General features: G+C 40.5%; 1 protein-coding gene and 1 long non-coding RNA gene across 3 annotated transcripts in view; one reads left to right on the forward strand and one right to left on the reverse strand.

Annotated features, from left to right (window-relative positions):
• Positions 1-821: 821 nt before the first annotated feature.
• Positions 822-7,106, reverse strand: LOC139679510 (uncharacterized). The gene is made up of 3 exons (XR_011699205.1): positions 7,061-7,106; positions 5,700-5,737; positions 822-1,844 (listed from the first exon to the last, which is right to left on the reverse strand). It is a non-coding gene; the product is annotated as an uncharacterized lncRNA (long non-coding RNA).
• A 67-nt stretch (positions 7,107-7,173) lies between these two features.
• The window catches only part of RDX (radixin), a 47,030-nt gene continuing 32,969 nt past the window's right edge, over positions 7,174-21,234 (forward strand). For both annotated transcript variants that reach the window (XM_071554538.1, XM_071554548.1), the window contains exons 1-2: positions 7,174-7,452; positions 15,511-15,582. In XM_071554538.1, coding sequence (XP_071410639.1) covers positions 15,571-15,582 — 12 coding nt within the window. In that variant the 5' untranslated portion in view covers positions 7,174-7,452; positions 15,511-15,570. The remainder of the gene's footprint in view (positions 7,453-15,510; positions 15,583-21,234) is intronic.

The raw sequence follows: 21,234 nt of genomic DNA on the forward strand, positions 1-21,234 counted from the left end.
TCAGTTAGAGGCCTTTTTTCCCATGCTCTTTCAGTGTCTTCAGATGTCTCCTAGTTCTGTATCCAAATGTCTCCTAATCCTGTAGGCTTCTAGACTGCAAAAACCAGAATTGTACAGATTTCAGCTGAGGTTGCATCATCTGTACATACATCAATCTTAAACATTCTGTTGGTTATAGCCATGTACTGTACTGTCTACATTGATAGCTCTTTTTGTGGTAACAATATTGTCAACATACAATGTGCATGATTAATTCTTTATGTTCTGTACCTTGTGCAAAATTACTTCACTATTGTGCTCCCTGTACACAAACACTGATGAAACTTCCCCAGTCTTTTGTGGATTGACAACAGAAATGAAGTTTGCAGGGCACAGCTAAAGAGAAGAGGGGGAAAAAATCTCAACCGTATTTAAATTATAGGAAATTGTGTAAAGAAGCAAGAAAGGACAGGTCTCCAAGCTAGTAAACCTTCATTTTCATGTAAAGCCACAATGGTTTTGACTGGCTCTATGTAGAAGAAACTCCATATAGAAGATAATGAGCAATCAGCAAGGCAACCAGAGTAACTCTCCTCTTGATCTGTTAAGTGGGTGCAAGGAACATATTTTGTTTCAAAGAAACAAAAAGTGAACAAACCAGAAGTCTTTGCAGGAGGGATGCTTCATCTTATTGAATTAAACTCAAAAAATGAACAGCTGAGCTATAGAGATGCATGGAGCAGACAGATTTTCAACCTGCTGCCAGAGTTCAAGTTTGGGATGTAATGAAATTTTGAACCTTCAGATGGAAAAGGTAATGAACAAACCAGATGATTTCAATGGAGGCTGCAAGTAGCATTTAATGCCAAAAATAAAACTTAATAATGGGTTATCTACAGTCAAATCTGAACATTAGTTCAGGATATAAGAATAAACTGTTTGCTGTTTAACAAGATAAATGACTGGGATTGGTATTTCTTCTGCCTTCATAGTGGATCTCAGTTTTATAACTATTTTGTCATCAAACTCTGTTCCTCTGCAAGTTTAGTTGATAACTTTCAAAACCTGGTAGCCAACTTCAATTAAATACAACAAAGGTAGGAGCTTTGGAAGAAATTATTATCAGAGAAATTTCATGTAAATAGCCTTCAGGAAAGAAGAAAAAGGCATCTGAGGTGTCACCAGCTGGGAAGGACTGACTGAGCAATCTCGTAACTTCTTGGTCCAAGGGGAATCCACACCAGGCAGAGCTCTCAAGTCTGCCTGAGCCACAGGAAAGAATTACAGCTACAACAAGTCAGTCACAGGGCTCTGTTTCCAAGCACAACCTCATTCAATTTAATTTTGTGGAGCAATTAAACTATTTTGTAATTTCAACTTCAGCATCATCTGACTTATCAAATCTGCCCTTATATACCATCCTTTCAACCTCCGTTCATCAGGTAATAGATAAATATTAGCAGAATTTACATCCTTACGGGGACTAATTTCACATTTCAGTTTAATCATATGCCATTGTTTTCGTACTTGCAATATTGTAGCCTGCTTAGTTCTTCAACTGCCTTCGAGGTATCCTTGTATTCAGTCTTCACCTCTTTACATAAGGTTGATGGTGAGACATTTTGGGTTTTTGCTACTTTTTCTTTTTTAAGCAGAGCTTCATGATTAAGGTTTAGCTGAAAACAACTTTGGCAAAGACTGCCATCTGTTTGCTTCTAACTAAAACATTTTCTTCATAAAAAAGGGTTGGGCAGACTGTTGTGGAATATCCTCTTGAAAGAGGTGATGGGGTGTTTCCTTTAGTTCTGCAGGCATTTTTTCATCTTTTGTGATGCTCCTGGCACACCATCAAAAATTCCCCGTATCTGGAAAACACAAACCTGAACAGTCTACTTCAATGCTCGCTCTTCCCTCCTGCCCTAAATATATATAAACATTCCAGGAAATTCACATCTTAGAAAAAGGCTAGAGTTGTGGGGAAATATGTACTTGTATTTGAGGCTTTGACATGTCCATTGGTAGAACCAGGAGATGATGAAGTCATGAGAATATATTTGAAAATTTCTATACAGTCCTTCTACAGTTTTGCTTATTTCTGCTTGTTAATAAAAAAGCAAGTAAATGCAGTAAAATTAGAAGGGATCAGGACCTAAAAATACTTTGTAGATGGATTCATAGTAAAAAGCTCTACTTTTTACATTTATTTATTCACAAAGTTGTATGGCTGTATCTCAGAACAGTGTACATGCATCTTAGGAGAAAAAAACCCAAATCCAAATCATAAAAACAACAAAACTATCCAAAACCATTTGCTTTGGCTCTAACAGTTGTATACACTTCTGAAGTTTTCAAACACTTGCACCCAATTCCTTGGTAACCATATTCCTTTTTTTGCCTGTGGAAATAGTTTAATCAAAAAAATTATTATCTGGATGGGTGCCTTTTACTGTGCTTAGTACCTTACATACTATTTTATTTTGTTGTAAATACATTATTTTGCTGAAGTGAATAACTCCATGATTATCAATTACTTTGATTTCCAATGCTATAGACGCAACCCAGCTATAGCCACATTATAACTACAATAAACGCTGTTGCTAAAAAAATAATGCTGTCACTGATGAACAACTTGTACTTGTCATAATAATTGTAACTATGAATGAGATAAAAACATTAAGTGGACAGGAGCAGGAACTGCAGCTAAGTGTCAGCTATTAGATGACAACCTTATGTATCAGAGAAGGCATGTTTGGGTGACATGACACAAGAGCAGTGACATGAGCTGATTTGTCCCATCTCAGATGCAGGATATCAGACAGCTTGCTCCAGTCTTAATTGCAAGCAGCTTTACTGTGCAATTGCCAAGTTACAGAAACAAATAATAAAATTCTAATGGTGATTGAGATTAGCTCAGTTGGTTAAACCTTGGTGCTAATAACTCCAGAGTCAGAGGTTCAATCTCCTGCATGGGCCATTCACTTTTAAGTGTTGGACTTTGATGACCTTTGTGGGTCCCTTCCAACTCAGTATATTCCATGAGAAATAACAGATGGAACATAAGGGCTGTGTAATACATACTTTCTGTACAAAAGTTAAATTAGCAAATTAGTACCACAGAGATGCAAATACTGATTCACTTAGAATGAACTGCTGAGATCTATATTTGGCACTTAAATGAACACACTCCTCTGCAAGTGATTCAACTACTTCCTGTCTTGAGCAAAAAAGGCATTAAAATTTGGCCCTGAGATAGGCTGACACCATTGCTTTAGTACTAAAGACTTAAGATCAAAAGAAAAATGTGTCACTGAAAGAAATTGTCTTGAGTAAGAGAGCATCAGTGGTAAATTGGGCTTCTCACTGAGCCCAGCCCGGGGCTTCTGGTGGGTGCAGCCATCAAGAGAAACAATGTTCTGCTTCAATCTTCACTGGCAGGAATTGATTGGGCTGTGAGATGAGACTTTTGCAAACAACCATTGGGAGTTTCAAGGGTACAGCTGTCTGCTGCCCACTCACGTTCCAATGTGATGTTAGAGTCTTTCCAACTGGGTTACTAAACGGTAGAACGGCCTAACACTGAGCCAGCTGCCAACCCTGCACTTCAGTACATTATCCTGACCATTCTTTTCAGGCTTTCAGGTGCTGGTTTATCCTGTTTCCTGCATGTCTCCGAAGAGGAGGGAGAATTCCCCTTCCATAAAACTTTTCCCACACTAGGTCTGTCCTCCCTCATCACAAAACTCGTGTTATCCAACTGAAGGGTGCTGGACTTGGACTCCCTGACGTCTTCCCAGGAGGTGCTGCCGAAGTGCAGGATCATGGCCCTGAAGGATACCTAAGAAAGCTTCACACATCTGTGGTTCTTCAAAAAGGAAAACGACAAATCCTCCAGGGTCATACCATGTTTTGCCTTTTGAACTTGATCAAAGCTACGATTGTATATATGCATCCAATAAAAGTAACATGGAATGTTCAGTGTGGCTACTGGAACCCTTTTGTTTTTATTGAAATCTGGTATTTTAAAATCATGCATGAAAAATAATTTTTTGAGTAATTTTACATGGCAGACAAATTTATCAACAGACATCTACTGTAACTTCACCAAATATTTAAAATATCTGTGAATTGGATTCATCTAATGACCACAAAATTCTTTAAATTTCCTTTGTTTTTACTGGAGAATTTAAAAGGTAATCTAACATACTTGTTGGAAAAATAAATACAATTAATGTCCATTAAGGCAACATATTCTTTTATTGTTATTCAAATACTAACCAACAAAAAACCAACATCGTTTTATAGTATACAATTAGTAACACTAAAATTACCCTGCAATAATTTTAGACAATGTCAAGTCTGCTTCAGTAAACATATTAATAGCTGGGTATGTGTGTGCTGAGTCATATACATAAATATTCCCAGAGTGGCGACCTTCCAGGCTGGTAGACTAAGTCCACATATAACTTTCCATGCTAGGGGCATGGTATGGACAGAACTACTCTTCCCTCCTAGCTAATGGCATAAATCTTACTTAGAGAATAAAGAAAAGGTGTTTTGCGTATATTTAAAATAAAATTAAAAAAAACAGAAATTCCTCATGGTGATTTTTCTTCTTAGTTCTCCTTTTCAAAATGCCTCTTGAACTGTGCATTTAGCTGTATTAAAAGTAGATTTTAACACACAACTTGGTCTTCACTGACTGACGCTTTATGCTTTTGCAGATGCACTGGAGAAGCACTGGCTCAGAAACACTTTCCAAAGGGAGTGTAGGATTGATTTCTCAGATCGGGCAATGAAAGTTTAAAATCTGTTTTTTAATGAAGGGCTGTGTTTTGGCATTACTACTGAAGGATAAACTTTTATATCTTGCAGTTAAGGCATTCTTATCATTACCTTTGTCTTTATAACCTACCTCTTAAAGAACTGTGTAATTTAAGTTGATAGGGGTATCTGAAAGCTCTCTTTATTGCCTGTAGTTCCTCCGGTAGTTTCAGTTTCATGGTTACAAAGAATATGATCTCTAACTACACTTTTGTTTTTACTGCCCTGTTTTATCAAACTGCAATTTTACACCTTGTTAAGGAAGCAAGGTGAGAAGCAAACCACATTATACTGTTGACAAGGAAGATAAGAGTATTATTTGTCTTGACATTTTTGAGCAATAATATTCTTCATGTAAGGGGATAAGAGATAAAGCATATCCTGCAGTGATAATGCAGAAACTGAAAGGAACTTTCTTCCTCATGCTATCAACACTAGTAAAGACACTGGGCCCTAATGGAATAGTTCTATATTTGAGTCAGTTCAGAACGGACTATTATGGAAGAAAAGCAAGCCTTTAATTCTGTCAACTAAACACATTTTATCTGTGCACTGCAATGAATTATAGTCAATTTATTTAGGTGACTGAGTGAAATAGGGTTTGTTTTTCTGCAGGATTGTTTGTATTTTTCATTTACCTTACACCTACCTGCAGGAAAAGGCTGTCTGAACTGCTGTTGCATACTGGTAGTGGCTGGTCAGTGAAACTGTGTATATGCAGAGGCTGCAAGATGCCTTAGAAGTTTAACATACTGTAAAATGTTCCATTTCATGCCAGGATGTTCATCACAATGAAGAACAACAGAGAGGAGGAATTAGCCACTGTCACTTCTTCCTTGGAGCAAAATGGCATAGACAAAGCTGGAAATGAATAGCCCATGGCAGGAAATTGAACATACCTTTAACAGACTGAGATGTTCAGGTTCTGTGATGATGACTGCAAGAGAAATGCCTGTTTTAAATATAGAATATAATGCATAAAATCATCATGGATTAAACTCATTAAATATCTCTACAAGTAATTAAATTTGAACTTATATAATTCGATTTCATTTCACCATAGTTTGTATTATGTAGTCATCTGCTTTATTGGAATGTTCTTCAAGTTTTGCCTAAATAATTAAAAATGTCGTCAGTGAGGCTCCCATAGATTATCTGGGAGATTATTCCTTGTTTGCCAGGCTGCTCTTCTCTTCTTCCCCTTCTCCCCACCTCCAATACATCCTAGAACGTTCTTTTTATTCTTTTAGAAGCAGTTTTTAATTGAAAATTCCTCATAGATCTTCCCCCAACCTTTCTTTATCAGACAGCCGGAGGGCGAGGTGTATTAATAGCAGCTGCATGACTCAAGAGTTGGTAACTCAAGTGGATCCCTTTGCACTGAGCTCTGCTGTTTGGCCTCCCTGCTTGGGTTGCTACTGAGCTCAGCGAGCACCTTCACTTTCTTGCAAACAAAAATAAACTGAAAAAGCACAGTGGGGGCTGGGATTGCCTCAACCTCTCTATCCTTCAGAAAGATTCTCCTTACTACAATTTTCTTCTCCATCCCCACTGGGACTGTACACGAAGAAAATGGAAATATGTACATGAAGGAAAACGTGTGATCACGTAACTGGATGATGGAAAAGGAGAGGTCTCATCGTTGCGATGAGATGGAGGAGGGCAATACGGTCAGTGCCCCCACTCAAACTGCATTCCATGCTTTTCCCCTGAAGGTATCTCTCTTGTCAAGAGCTCGGCCCCTCCCAGCGCCTCCTCACCACCCGCCGAGCCCCGCTCGTCCCCGCCGCAGCCCGGGCCTGGTGGCATCGCCCGCTCGTGCCTTCCTATCTGGCGAGACACCCGGGCTGCCACCGCGCCCCGAGCACCTCCTGCCAAAACCGCGGCACCATTTCTGGCGGGCCTTGGCCGGGAAACTCCCGCGCTGCCGGCGGCCCCTTCTTTCCCTGGATCAGGCTTCACCACCGTCTCCTTCCCCGCCCGGCCGCCCCCCGCGTTACCGGGAGAGCTCCTTCTCCTCAGCCCCTCCCCACCGCAGCGCGCAGGGGGTCCCGGAGGTAGCGGCGGGCCCAGGCACACACACCGCACGGGCAGGGCTGCGCTCCGGGGGTCCCGCGGGGTGCCCGAGCATCGGCTCCGCCCGAGGGGCCGTCGCCTCACAGGGTGGGTGGGCGCTCGCTGCCCTCCGCTCCCGGGAGCTCCGTGTCCCGCCCCCGCCCTGTCCCAGGTCCCGGCCCGGTCCCTCACGGGAGCCCCTCACCAGGGCCGCCCCCGCGTCCCTCCGGGCAGCGGCTTCGCGCCTCCCGCCGCGCATGCCCGGCCGCGGGGCGCGTGCGCGGTGCGGGCGCAGGAGCCACATCTGATAGGGGGGGAAAATCCGAACGGCGGCGGTCGCCGCCATATTGCGGAGCTGTCAGAGCGGCCGCCGCGCTCCGCGCCCCGGCCCCGGCGAGCTGCGGCGGCCGCCCCCAGCGCCTCCTGCCCCGCGGCCACGGGGCGGCGGGGGGGACACACCGCCCTGCCCCGCCACGCTCCGCTCCGCTCCGCCCCGCCCCGCCCCGCCAGGAGCGGACAGCGTCGCGCTCCACGCGCCCTGCCCAGGGGGCTCGTCCCCCGCCTCCGCCCAGCGCCGCGGAGGGAGCGGAGCCCCAGGTGAGGTGGGACCGGGGACCGCGGGGGTGGGACCCGGACCCGGACCCGCCCTCGCGGGCGGGGGGCACTGTGCGACTTGTTGCGGCGGCGGGGACACGGCACCGCGCCGCTCGTGTGCGGGGCACTCACCGCCCTGGGGCCCGGTGCGCGCCCCCGCCCGCCCCGCGCGGCCCCGCTGCATTATTGATGTGCCCGAGCGGCGCGGAGGGTGCACCGGGCAGACATGTGGCAGCCGGGGCGGGCCAGCTGACTGCGGCCGTGCGGGGGAATAATACGGAATTACTTCATAAACAAGTGCTGTGGAGCATCTGTTGCTGTCTATTGTTTTCGACAATGTGCGTTTTTAAGAGTCCTTAAGTGCTGAGCGACGTAATGAGCGCAGCGGCCCTGAATGAGCCTTTGTGCATTGTGTTTTGAATGGATTAATGTTTTAAACAAGTCGTGGGCATTTGTAATTAACTTTGTCGCTTGAAGTTTAGCGCAGATAAGAGGTTTTAGTTTCAGCTTGGTGGAATTCACTTCTCTTTTGTCAGTTTTCTTCGTTTGAACGTGCAAAAAAAAAAAACCGACTCTTTGGACTCTATGCCAACACAACTAATCACTTCAGTTGTAAGGTGCTATTAAGCTGTCTTTTCCAACCTCTAACATCCTAGACAAGTATTTCATGTTCCTCTTTCTGGTACAGGCTTTTAGAAAGATTCCATTTTTTAAACTGAGTCATGGGAGGGGCAGTTCTGAGTTTTAATTAATACTTTGTGACTGGTTTGTGTCAGGCTTCAGACGTGTCTCCCCCGCATCTCACTCTTGTTTTGTTTCCATCAGCGATGCTCGCCGTTGTGTTTAAGCCACAGGGGCATTTTGGGGATGCCTCTGCCCGCACGGCCCCTGATATGTTGAGGAGATTGTGGTCGCTGTCAGCTCTCAGATATTGCGTTGCCATCGCTGCTGAGCAACGCGTGCTGCGAGGGAGGACCGGGGGCTGCCGCGGTGCGCAGGAACGTCCCGGCTCCTGGGACCACGTAGTTTTTTAATCGTTCAAGATGGGACAAGTAGTAGCAGTTTATTGGATTGTAAGACTTACCTCTGTTGATCTATTGATTTAGCATAAGAGAGACTGTGAGAAAAATAAACTGTAAGTGCAGTGTTCCCAGATAAGCAGCTTCCCAGCAAATGGCAATTGCAAGGCAGTGGCGTATTTCCAAGCTCTGTCCTCAAGCGACAGAGCTCTTTTGTTGGATTGGTAGACTGGAGAGCAGAAGTACAACGAACAGCTTTAGAAAATGCATAGAAAACTACATGGTGTGACATGTCAGAAGCTGTCCAGAGGGTTTTCCTTAGTGCTGACTGAAAGAAAAGGTGTAAAAGTGTTTGTAGAGATAATGGAAAGAGTTCTGGTCTATTTCTGCCATTGCAGTAGAGAACATTGCAGGGCTTGATGGTAACAGTACTGCCAGAAAAAAAGTTTTCACAGAAAATTGGGTAAAGCTGTAGAGAGAGTGAGAATATGGATCCACCTACAAGGTGCAAAATTAGAGGGGGTAAGAAGTGCAGAGGTTATGACGTAGAAGGCCATTCCTTGTAAAGAAAGTTCCTTTATCCTTTTCCAGAATAGATATGCGGCCTTTCTTCTTCAACAGTCTCGCTCTGCTTTTTGAGAAGGGGTATTTCTATTGGCAGAGGTGAAGAGGAAAGTTGTTTAAGGCATTATGTCTTTCTGTTGGATGTGTTAAATACATCAAAGTTGTCCTATCGCTTTGTATCCCATTGGGAGTCTGTGGGAGTAGAGGAAAGGGAGGATTTTCGAGTTTGTCAATGTAAACAAAGCTTTATACGAACTTCTGAAGAAAGTACTGATTGCTGAAAGATACAGAGTGCTGCCGTAATGGGTCAGTGTCTTGCATGCTCAGCGAGTTCACTCCACAGCTGAGGGGGCCTAGGTGGACTTTTTCCTTTAAACACTGAAGAGCTGCATTTGTGTGCATTTGTGCTGAGGTGTACTTTGAATTTAAAACCTTTTTTTCTTTCAACTTTAGACATTTATAAATCACACTGTGAAATGAAGCCTTCAAGTCATGTAGTACAAGGAAAAAGAAATAGTTCATTGGCCCAAAAGGGAGTTAATAACGTTTACACTAGAACATATCAATTTAATAAATCTAGTTACTGTATATGGAGAATGATGTGAGTGGCCAGTTCATGTTCCTAAGTTTCCTTTATGGAACTAGTTCTGAGAGACTTAACAGTATCATTCAGAAAATACAGTACTTGGCTTTGAGATGGCATATACCCAGAACTTTGGGTATGTCATATTTCTTTGCTAACTGTGTTTTTAGAGAAAGGCTTATTTCACTTAGAAACAACCATCAGTTTCCATTCTTAATATCCATTTTGCTGGTGCATCACGTGTACATGGTAAGATTTGCTCTTCTGTCATTGTAGGACTCTTCAGAATTACAGAGTTGTGTCAGATAGTGCAGTTGTGGGTACTTGCAGTGAAGGCTCATAGTTAATTAACAGATTAAATAAATCAATTACTTAATGTATTATAATACTATGAAAAAATAATATACAATATTTTATATATATTAAATGCTTAATAAATAAGATTAAACTTGGTAAGTATTAACTATGCAAATTATATAGTGTGTCTAAAACATATCACTTTATTAACTGGAAAACCTGTAAGTATTGCACGAATGTTCTTTGACTGGTCTGTGTTGCTTTTAGTTTAACTACTGTGTTGGCAACTGCCAGGTTTTCATTTGTACTTCTGAAGTTCAGAGGAACTCCAGTTTAGCAGGAGTCCTTCACTCTTCCAAATGGATTTTCCTATAAATACATTGAATGCATAGCAGTTCTACTGGTTATACTGCAGTTCTTTTTCAGAGACAGCAAGCCTCTTGAGTGTTTCAGGGAAGAGAAGGTTGGGGAAAATGGTGGTTTCAGGAAGGGAAAGATACAGTACTCAGAAAAAAGGTTGGAATGTAAAACTCTGCATGTGATATTGAGCACTGATCAAATCTCATTTATTAGGTATAGAATTCAGCTCTTTATTTGTCTAGATTTGTTTCGTTTGGTTTGGTTTTTTTGGTTTTTGTTGTTGGGTTTTTTTGTTTGTTTGGTGGGGTTTTTTGGTTGGTTATTTTTTGTTTTTGTTTTTTTTCCTGTGAGATCAATGACTTGTTTCAGTTCCCCCCCTCCCGGTTTGCTTATGCTGCAGACAGCTGTGTGGGTGATCTCTCTGTCCCTCTGAAAAAGATATATGCACAAGTAAAGTCTGTGGCAAATGAGCTTCTTTATTGGACTGCAGCAAGTGTGTCGTTAGTGTGTGAAAGATGATTGCCCTGCAGGCATTCACTGACAGACTGCTTTGGAGCAGAGAGACGTTTCTGTAGAAATCTGAGACCAGTTAGTCAGGTACGGTGGCCTCTAAGTTGTCTATTGCTGCCTCCCCAAAGATCTAAAACCTTTAAGGCACCACAAAAACAGAATGGTACAACACTTTGAAAAGAAAAAGTATATTAATTTTAAATATGTTTCTGTAAATAAATGAGTTAGTTGTACTGCTGTGGCTAAAGCACTGTGGTCCCTGCCCTCTGTATTTAGGGAAATGGATGATGCCCCTCTTGCTTGTGTTTAGGAAGGATGCTGCTGGGGAGGACACTGCTGCTCAGAGAAGGCCCTGAGCTGGCAGATAGGGATCCTGCTCTTAACGGTTGTTTCTCCACCAGCCCAGCGTCCTGCTCGAGCTTCTGCCTCCTGTCCCATCCTCACCTCAGACTCATGGCTGTGGGTATGAATGTTTCTTTTGAAAACAGCTGCTGCATAAATTATTTGACAGAATTTTGGCATCAGGCATTTTGTGCGCCATCGTTTCCTGAAGAAAGCTTTCTTTGTCATCTTTCAACAATTGCTTTATTTGTTGGCTTCTGTGGCATAACTGGAAACATGGATGATACTGATTTAAAAATCCTTGCTCTCTTGTGGTGAAATGAATTGACATCACAGTTCTTCATTTGAAGAGAATTCTTCATATTCTGGATGGTTTTTTGTTATAGGGGTTTTTTTTTGTGTGTGGTCTATTTATGATATGGAGCCTGCTGAGCCTGCTGGTCCAGAGTCCAGATTACTGCAAGTAGTCTTGAAGATCTTGAGTGTTGTAGCAGTAGGAAGACTGCAGAGTCACAGCCTTGGTAATCCTAATTTGGAAGAGGCACCTTTAAGATTTGAAATGCCTGTGTCTAGTAGGTCACAAACTGGTTTCAGAATGCAGGAAGCAACAGGAATATAATTTCTAATCCCATTTGGCTGGTTTGGGTTTTTTCCCCTCTATTTGCAATGCCATTTCACATGAGTGTTAAGATAAAACTGTATGTAATTGGTTGCTTCAAAGTTTAAAATTTAGTAAAACTGATACGATTGCATCTGCTAAATGTACATTTATCTGAAACGCATTAGTAGCAAAAGTGAACTCCCACTCCAGTGATAACAGTGCAGATGCACAATATTTTGCCAGACTGTTATTTTTGGTTTCTTTTGGCCAAATGTTTTCCTTATATTTGTTTTGGTTTTAAAGTTAGCTGGTGCCAATAATTGAGAAAGATGGGATGCTGATTTGATTTCAATTTTTGCACAGTTTTAAGATCTGTGAACTTACTGATTTTTATATACATACATATATACAAGAGTTGCAATATATTTGTATTGATTGTACTGTTTTGAAATTGCACAATATTGAGCATGAAAGCATTTAGCACAGGCTGGTTTTGCTTTGTATATAAAATGGGAACTAGGTCAGCATAGCTGGCTATAAATTTATTAAGTTTTGTTAAAGAAGTGAGATTTTTTTTTCATTAGTAAAAGAGACTACAACAAGCATTTCAACAAAAAATACCTGCACTGCTATTTGTTTGGCATAGATTTTTTTTTTCTGGTGCTCGTATACTGTGGTTATTTCTCGGGCTCATAAGGCCTGTGGATCTTTGGGATTCATAGTAAGACTTCATTTTTACTGAGTTTTGAACAGAGGATTCTTGCTTTTTACTGATGGCTTAGTTCTCTTGCATGCAAGCACATGTCTGCCAGTTGTGGTTTGGTAACAGAGAATTAACCTGTAGAACTGTGTTTCTGATTGTAAAAGTCACCTTAAGGGTTTAAATGTTTTCAAGTAAGTAATTTATGGTTTGTTGATAGTATTACAACAAGGTGTTTGGGTAAAACCCAAAGCAAAAATTTGGGACATATTTATGGAAGAGTTTGTAATTTTAAAGTGTATGAGGCTACGGCAGCCATTGTAGAAAGTGACAGACATGTTCTCTTGTAGAAAGACCTCGGAAAGTGATCAGTTGATAACACAGATCTCAGTCTTGTGCCATATGCTGTCATTTGTCTCCTGGAGACTGAACTTCCTTATCAGTCATCTTACTTTACCCCTCTTTTCAATGCTAGGATAACTAAAGACACATAAAAATAGTTGTGCTACTTTCTGTTCCTTTTGGTACTGTTGACTTGGCTCGCTGACAAAATGGTAGATGAGAATCTAATTTAGCTTTTGCATCGTTAATTAACTGAGTGTAACTCTAGGGCTTCAATCTGCCTTCAGTTTTTGAGGCAGTGAACCTCCGCTGTTAAAAAGGTGAACACACGGGAATACGACAACTCGAATCCTGTGAACCATTGGCAGATATTAGAGCCAGACTTGGTTTGCTTTTTATCACTCTTGAATTTTTCCAAGGAGTATGTTGGGAAAGAGAGGGGGAAGAGGAAGCAATCTCTTCTATGAAATGGAAATGTGCTGTTTAATTTTTATCAAAAGCCAGAGTTGTAAGGACAATATTTCCCCTGCCTGACCCTGCCCCCCCAAAAAGAGGAGGGGGATTGCAGAAAAATGTATTCCTGTTTTTCAAGGATACCTTTAAGAGTATCTTAGAGTAGTAGCCTTACTGCCCATGTCCAGGTGTGAGCAGGATAAATTACTTGTTGGTAGAATTGCCTTGCTAAGGTTGAGATCTTGACACGCTTGGGTGCTCTCAGACCCAGGGGGTGGTTAACAAAGCCTGGGAAGGATGAACCACTGATAGCGGGAACAGGGAATGCAGAATTCACAAGCCACAAGGACATTTGGCGGAATTCCCAAAATAAGGAAGAAACTAACAAAGCCAATTCAACAACGCTGCTGAAATCAGCTCCAACTGGGAAAAAGATAATTCTGGCAGGGGGAGATTGCGACCACAACTCAGGGCCCACCAACTCAAGAGAAGAGTGACTGAGCACGTGGACTGATGGGTGTGAGAAGAGACAGAATCGTTTAACCAGCAGAAGGCAGAATGCCAATCAGTAAGAGAGCTGTGTAGGCAATAAACCATGATTTATTTGAGTGCTGAACCGTATAAATGGTGTAAAGTGTTGATGGTGGCAGTGCAGCCTTGTGTGGGTGAGCACCCAGCTCCCTGCTTTGCACAGACTGGACTGAAGGACAAAGATACCTCATCTCGGTGTGTAAATCAGTGCGGCGCATCAGGCAGCGAGCCTGCACTTGGGGCATTACTCATACTGTCGAGTTCTTAAAAATATCTTCTGGAATTACATAAAAAAATTTACTGGAATATAATTGTATTTATTCCAGAAAAATGTAGTATTATCTTTTATAGTTGGGCTGCATTAGATATATCATAATGAGTGTAACTTAAAAATACTGCTTTAATTTTTTCAAACTAATTTTTGGTTAAACAAAATTTTGCTCCATATCTGCGTTATGCCATTAGATCTCTTTTTCTGTAATTCTTAGTCTTTACATTCATTTTTTTTTTACCAGACAACAACATTGATGCTTCTTAAACTCTATTTCTCACCTTTATGTCTTTCTCTAGTCACCCTTTTCAAACATACTTCTACGGGTTAGAACATGAAACAAAAAATGAAGGGCTAGTGCACCTTAAAGTGCAGTGCAAATGTTTCTAAAATTTACTGTATTTTTTTATAGCCAAGAAGCAAGGAAAATTAGCTTCTTTGTATAAAAATACTTCCTATTTTAATTTTCCTTTATGAATGAAAGATTATTTATACAAGAGATTGTTTTTGATGACTGGATTACTCTTGAGTGTTCTGTTTTTATATATTTTTTTTCCTTTTATGCACTTCTGAAAGTTTGACTCATCTGTTGCAGCCATGGAATTATAATATCGAAGTCTCAAATTGTTCTGAGTAGTACATCATACTCATTTTTCTTAGTATAAGTGTAATTGCAGTTCATATTCTTTTTGAAGGCAATGCTGTCTTTGATACTCTTTGCAAACCAGCAATGGGTCTGATTCATTGCCGTAAATGTGTGCAAGAGGCTGAGTAGCTGCTTGTTCCTTGAGAGTTAGAATGAGTTGAAAGGGAGGCAGGATGTTGTCTACCAGTAGCACTGCAAGCATGTTTTTTCAAGGCATAAAAACTTCTTTGGAACAGAACACAATAGGGAATACTTTCACTGCCATGTAGACATAAGTTACAGCCTTTCTGCTTAAAAAAAAATAGAAAAAAACCCTCTGTTTCAAGCAGAGCAAGTTTTTTTTTCTTTTTTTTCTGTGTTTGTGTACTTGCATTTCTTTTCATTTGGGAAAAATGACCATATCAATCTTTTTTCAGATAAATGAGTGATTTTATAGATGTGAAATACAGTTTTGATGCTTTAAAATTGTTAGATTTTTTGTTGTCTTCACAATGTTACAAATTTATACTTATTTGTAAATAATGTTAGAGCTTTTTAATTGTAGATGATGTCTGATAACAAAACTTTAAAAAAGAATTTCTAGCACTTGAACTGTTGTCTCTTAGTATTCTAACATTAGTGCATTAATGCTCTACAACAAATAGGAAGGGTGTTACTGCTTAGAGGCCTGTAGATTCTGCCACTGGCTAATTTAGTAGCTTTTTATGTCATCTTCTGAAAAGTGTATTTTGTACATGTAGAGCACTTTTTTGCTTGTTTTGGAATGTGTACGATTTGCTGTGATGTAATGAACTCCGTTTTGATTCACTTAAAAACATCCCTTTTAATTTTGTTTCTGGCAGAAGGGGGCAGAGAGTTTGTAGAGGACTGAAGTGGACAAGAGACTACAGAAAACAAGAAAAATGCCGAAACCAGTAAGTAGCTGTTTTTTACCCATCTAAAATCTAAGAGGGTTTTCAGGTTTCAGAGTGGTGATCTTAAAGCAGTTCCAGTTCTTTTGATTCTGCTTTTCTAGTTTTCATAAGATCTGATAATGTACAATTGAAGTTGAGATTGTTTAGTACCAACATGTGGAAAAAATGATCAAAAGAGCTTGGTAGTGCAAGTGATGTGGAGAACACTTGGAAGTGGGGGCAGTACTTGGAACCCGTTCGGCTGGCAGGAGGAACGACTTTTCAGGAATTGTTGACTTTGAGATGAGCTCACATACAGTGGTTAACACAGGCATGACTTAAGCCTGACTCAGTGTCCATGAGAATCAGTGGAAGGATTTGCTGCAGTGTTTGGCAAGGGAAGACAGAACATAGGTGAAGTGTCTGCACTAAGTTAGGTTGTAGTTTTACCATGGTGAGGGGGGTCACAGAGAAGGCAGGTTTTGAAGGGAGGAAATAAGTGCTGTTTGTGGTCTCCTATTCCTCTCACTTCGGCTGAGATAAGGGTTAATCAATTTTCCTTCTAGGGGAAAGAAACCTCCGATTTCTGTTTTGGTAATAATTCTAGAAGACTTTGAGGAGATAATTATTCAGCAGTTTGATTCATTTTCTGTTGATGTAATATTGGTTGTTTAGGATTTCATCTGCCATGTGTTCAATGACTTCTGGTTCTCTTCCTCTTATATTCAGTGAGCAAAACGTTCAGAAAGGGAACCAAATTGTCAGATTATTTCTACTCAACTCATTTGGTTTATGTAATAGCCTTCAGGCTTGCTTTGTTTACTGATGTTTCATTTCGGTAGTAGATTGGGAGCAGCAAATCTCTTACTAAGAATAAATGTGTCTGTGTCTGTGTGTGTATGTGTGTGTGTGTATGTGTGTGTGTACACATAAATACTGACACACAGACATGTAAAATGTTTTTGCTGTTGGTCAGAAATTACCTGTGTAAATAGCCTGTATTGCATGCCAGCATTTGGAACTAGTTCAGCTTGATGAAGGATGTGAACATGGGACTGTCCAAGGGCTAGAAGTTGTTCTCAGCTTTGTGGTTGGTCTGCTGATCAACTGACCATACCTTGTTGTTTCTGTAGTTTCCTCCTCACCCTCCAGAGCACGAGGGGCAGTATCTCAGCACATGCTGAGGGTGCTTCTTACAGAAAGCTGCGCTAGAAAAGGCAGGAAAATGAATTAACAGCGTACCATTTTCTGACCTGGCTATGAGAATTGAGCAGTGCCTTTGGTAGAACTTGAGTACTGTGTTCAGTTCTGGGCCCCTCAGTTCAGAAAGGATATTGAGGTGCTGGAGCGGGTCCAGAGAAGAGCAGCAAGGCTGGTGAAGGGACTGGAGCACAAGCCCTGTGGGGAGAGGCTGAGGGAGCTGGGGTTGTTTAGCCTGGAGAAGAGGAGGCTCAGAGGTGACCTCATCACTGTCTAGAACTACCTGAAGGGAAGTTCTAGCCAGGTGGGGGTTGCTCCCTTCTCCCAGGCACTCAGCAATAGGACAAGGGGGCACGGGCTCAAGCTCTGCCAGGGGAAATTTAAGTTGGAGATCAGAAAAAAATTCTTTGCAGAGAGAGTAATCAGGCATTGGAATGGGCTGCCCAGAGAGGTGGTGGACTCCCCATCCCTGGAGGTTTTTAAACTGAGATTGGCCATGGCACTGAGTGCCATGATCTGGTAAATGGACTAGAGTTGGACCAAAGGTTGATGATCTTGGAGGTCTTTTCCAACCCAATCGATTCTATGATTCTCAACTGAAAACTATGTTTTAAGAAGGAGGCAAAAAGTCACTGTGAGCTCATTTGCTTTTTGAGGCCTTCAACCCTATGCAGCTATAGAGCCATGAAGCCACAGAAGTGAGGACTAAGAAAAAAAAAAAAGCTTGAATGAAGTAACTTCTTTTTAAATTCTGGGATTGGAACCATGAAATTTAGGCAGGCAGGGTTCTCTCTATTTTAAGGAGCAGAGAAAATTGAAGGAAATGGAATTTTAGAGCTTATCACAAGGAGAGCAATACCCTTAGAACTGGGATTGCAGAGGTGTTGAAAGAGCACACAACCCACCCTAATAATGGAAATTAGCTAACAGATTATGGGAAAGAAACTGGACTCACGCTGAATATAATTTTTTTCTTTCATAAGGGACTTTTTATGAAGAGTTCTCGTATGTTGCCTGACAGTTTAAGTGCATGTGAGATCTTAGAAGGAAGCCAAGTGAAAGAAGTCATTAAAAACGAAAATAATTTGATTACATTTCTCAGTGTCTTCTTGTAAACTGCAGGTTGTAATTATAATTGGTAATCAGTGAATTAACAGGTAGCACACATGCCAAAGATTAAGTGACTACTTATAAAAATTGAGCCTCAGAGTTTGATCTGGTTTCTTCTTAAATGGTAGATGTGCTGGAGCACTTTCCCTCCCCTTTTTTTGGTTGGTTCTTTTTTTTTTTTTTGCCTTCTTTGGGTAAGACCCTAATCATCGGTTCTGTTACAGGAATCTGCCTTCGTTCTCTGAAAGGTCTTGCTGTTCTGCTTGGATTTGATAGTTCTGGACTCTGAGGTCTCCTGCTATGGATATTTTACTGTAGCTTTTGGGAGTTGTCTTTATAGACAATCCAGAATAACCAAACGTACTTCCAGTCAGGAAACTATTTATGCTTTAACTCCTTGTTGTTTATTTGAGAGCTGTTGCAAGAAGACTGTCAGTGTTCTGTAGCTTCATTGTTGGAAATTTTTTAACCTGAAAACTAGTGACATAATCATGGGTAAGAACTGAGAAAAGCCACTTAACATAACTGGTGAGGTTTTTGACAGTGTTATTTATCTCTCTCCTGTGTTATTACTGTGACCTATTTAGGTTTTCTTTTTTCAGAGTCTGTTCTAATGATCCAGCTGATAGTTTTCATAAAAGTCTGGTAGTCTTGTAGCCTGTGCAGTACAACTATAAGTAGATTCTCCCAGTGTTTTTAGAATAAATTTTTTTGTTATGCAAACACCATAAATCAGTTTGAATGAAATCAGTACACACTAGATCACAGAAAAAACAATGAAATAGATTTTGGTTTCATTTTTTTTTCCACATCAAAGAGTTATGTAGTATTCCAAACAAAATTAAGTAAATGAAGACCAGTAAAAGGTCTTGGCATATTTGAATTTTATAGCAAAGATCTTTAAGTTTTCCTGGAAGTCTCAGTCTGAAGTAAGTTTTATGCCACTGTGAATGATCTTCTTATACGTGGTAGTAAAAGGTCATTGTTGTTATGTGTTTGAGATTTTCTCTCAGAGGCTGGTAGTTTAAAGAGCTTGAATGAAACCCCTGTTTTGAAAGGGTAAAACTGACTTCATGTATTGTCCTGAGATATTAAGGCAATGTGTCCAAAAAATATACATTATTGAAACACTTTCTTGTGTGAATGCTTCTGTGGAAAAGCCTATTTGTTCACTTAGGTTGTGTTTGTAACAAAGTAGCATTCCAGTTTTCCAAGCTGTTTACTCAGCATCTCCTCTGCTTTTAAGACCAAATAGTTCTGAGATTTAATATTCTCAGTTCTACCCAGGAGTGAGAAATTTTAACATCTGTTGTGATCCATGTAAAAAAAAAATTGGTGACTTCTTTGTTTAATTAGGTCTTTGCAGCTGTATTCAAAATTTGAGCTCTTAATAGATCTGCTCTCAGTGTGCTTAGCTCTCTGCATGTTGAGGAACAGACTATTTGTTGACCCTTATTTTCAGTGCTTTCTTCCTAAAAGAACAGATACAAAATGCTTTTCAGCTGTATGCCATTCTCGCAGCTCTTGGCTGAAAATAGAAACATAGAAGCTAAAATTAGACATCATGGGTTACATAACTGTTAATCATTTCATAGGCTGAGAAGATTATGTTTAATTGACTGAAATATTAGTTGCATTTATAGGGTGTAAGAGGAGTTAAAATATTGTCTGTTTTTGGGGGTAGTTTGCAACACATTTTGTGCAAGACTGCAAGGCATGAAGGAGAAGACATTATTACACTGGGCAGTAACGAGTAGATGTCCTGCCCATAGAGGTGGTGGATTCACTGACCGTGGAGGTTTTTAAACTGAGATTGGCCATGGCACTGAGTGCCATGATCTGGTAAATGGACTGGAGTTGGACCAAGGGTTGGACATGATGATCTCTGAGGTCTTTTCCAACCCAATCAATTCTATGATTCTATGTCAAACTTACTAATATTAAAAAGGATTCTTTTTTAGACTCATTCAGCATTTTATGGTATTGTGTATTCAGGAGGAGTAAATAGCATTCTGGAATAAGCTGGTGGCTTAAAATTTGAATTAATATTCACAAGACCAAGTTGATTTTTGTTAAGTGTTTGAATTGAAATAGTGTATGAATGAACTTTTTTACTACAGTGGTGTTGTACAGGAAAGTCTTTAAGACCATGTAGTGAAGTATTTGAACTATGGTTTGAATATATGATTTACTTCTGCATTGTAGACAACTGATGTCAGCTTGGAGAACTGCTTGCTTTTGATTTGTCTGCTAGTAAAATCTGTTTGCCATTATTCTGTAGCCTTCTGTACCTCCTGCTGTTTAATCCTTACCTTTTTACCTTTTCATAAAGTTTTTCACTTCTTCTGTGTATGGTTTGAGGTTGGCATGGAGAGCATGCTGTGTATGTTTGTGCAGTGTGTAAAGCAGTGGGACTGCTACGCCTTAACAGATAATTTAATATGCAAACTTGAGATAGTAATTGGCTGAACTGGTGCCAGGAAAGTCTTTGAAGACATTTCTTTTACTCTATGTGGTTTTCTTATAAATATGAATTAGACTGGTATCTGTGGCTTTTACATATGACTAATTCATATTGCATTTATTAAACCAAGCAAAACCTCTTTAATCCTTTTTCATGTTATTTTAAATTACTTCCTTACTAAATATTGGTACCTACTCAGTTTTGGACTTCCTGATGAAAGCTGAAGTGCCACGACTAATATCTGCAGTCTATGGCAGAAATACAGTAATAGAATGTATTAGAGTATTGAGCCAACAGTTTTTGTGCATGTTCCATGGACTGGGTCTGTGAGGAGAGGTTCAAGGGTTAGTGTGATATTGGTGTAATAGCTCATTAAATTGTGGAGGGTACTACAAGGAAGTGTAGTAATATTTTTTTAAGTTCTTAAAAGTGAAAGAATACAAGAAAAACATAATTCCCATATGAAGTGCATGCTTTTATTAAGTGCACATGGATGTTTGTTTTTCCAACTATGTTCATCCAGATATGTTCATTGATTATGCTTTTTATTGATTTTGATAAATTACTTAATAGATAATTTGCTGTAGATTGGGATTTTTATGAATACTATTCTTTGAGCTGTGTCAAATGTTCTCATAACCCATTAGCAGCATTTGTTATCAGAACATCAGTTGTTCCCTTCACAAAGAATCATCAGCACAGAGGTATGTATGTGTTCTTCCCTTTCCTTTGGCTGTGTTTAATCGTTCTGAAGCGAGTCCAGTATGTATGTAAGTATGGCCAGACTTCATGAATGCAGATTTGAGCAGGGCTCTCCCCACGTGGGTGTGCCCTTCCAGCCTGCACAGTGGATTTTTTAGGTGAGGCACAGTGTGTGCAGAACTGGCCCCACCGCTTAA

The sequence above is a fragment of the Pithys albifrons genome, chromosome 1 (assembly GCF_047495875.1).
Source record: "Pithys albifrons albifrons isolate INPA30051 chromosome 1, PitAlb_v1, whole genome shotgun sequence".
Lineage (NCBI taxonomy): Eukaryota > Metazoa > Chordata > Aves > Passeriformes > Thamnophilidae > Pithys > Pithys albifrons.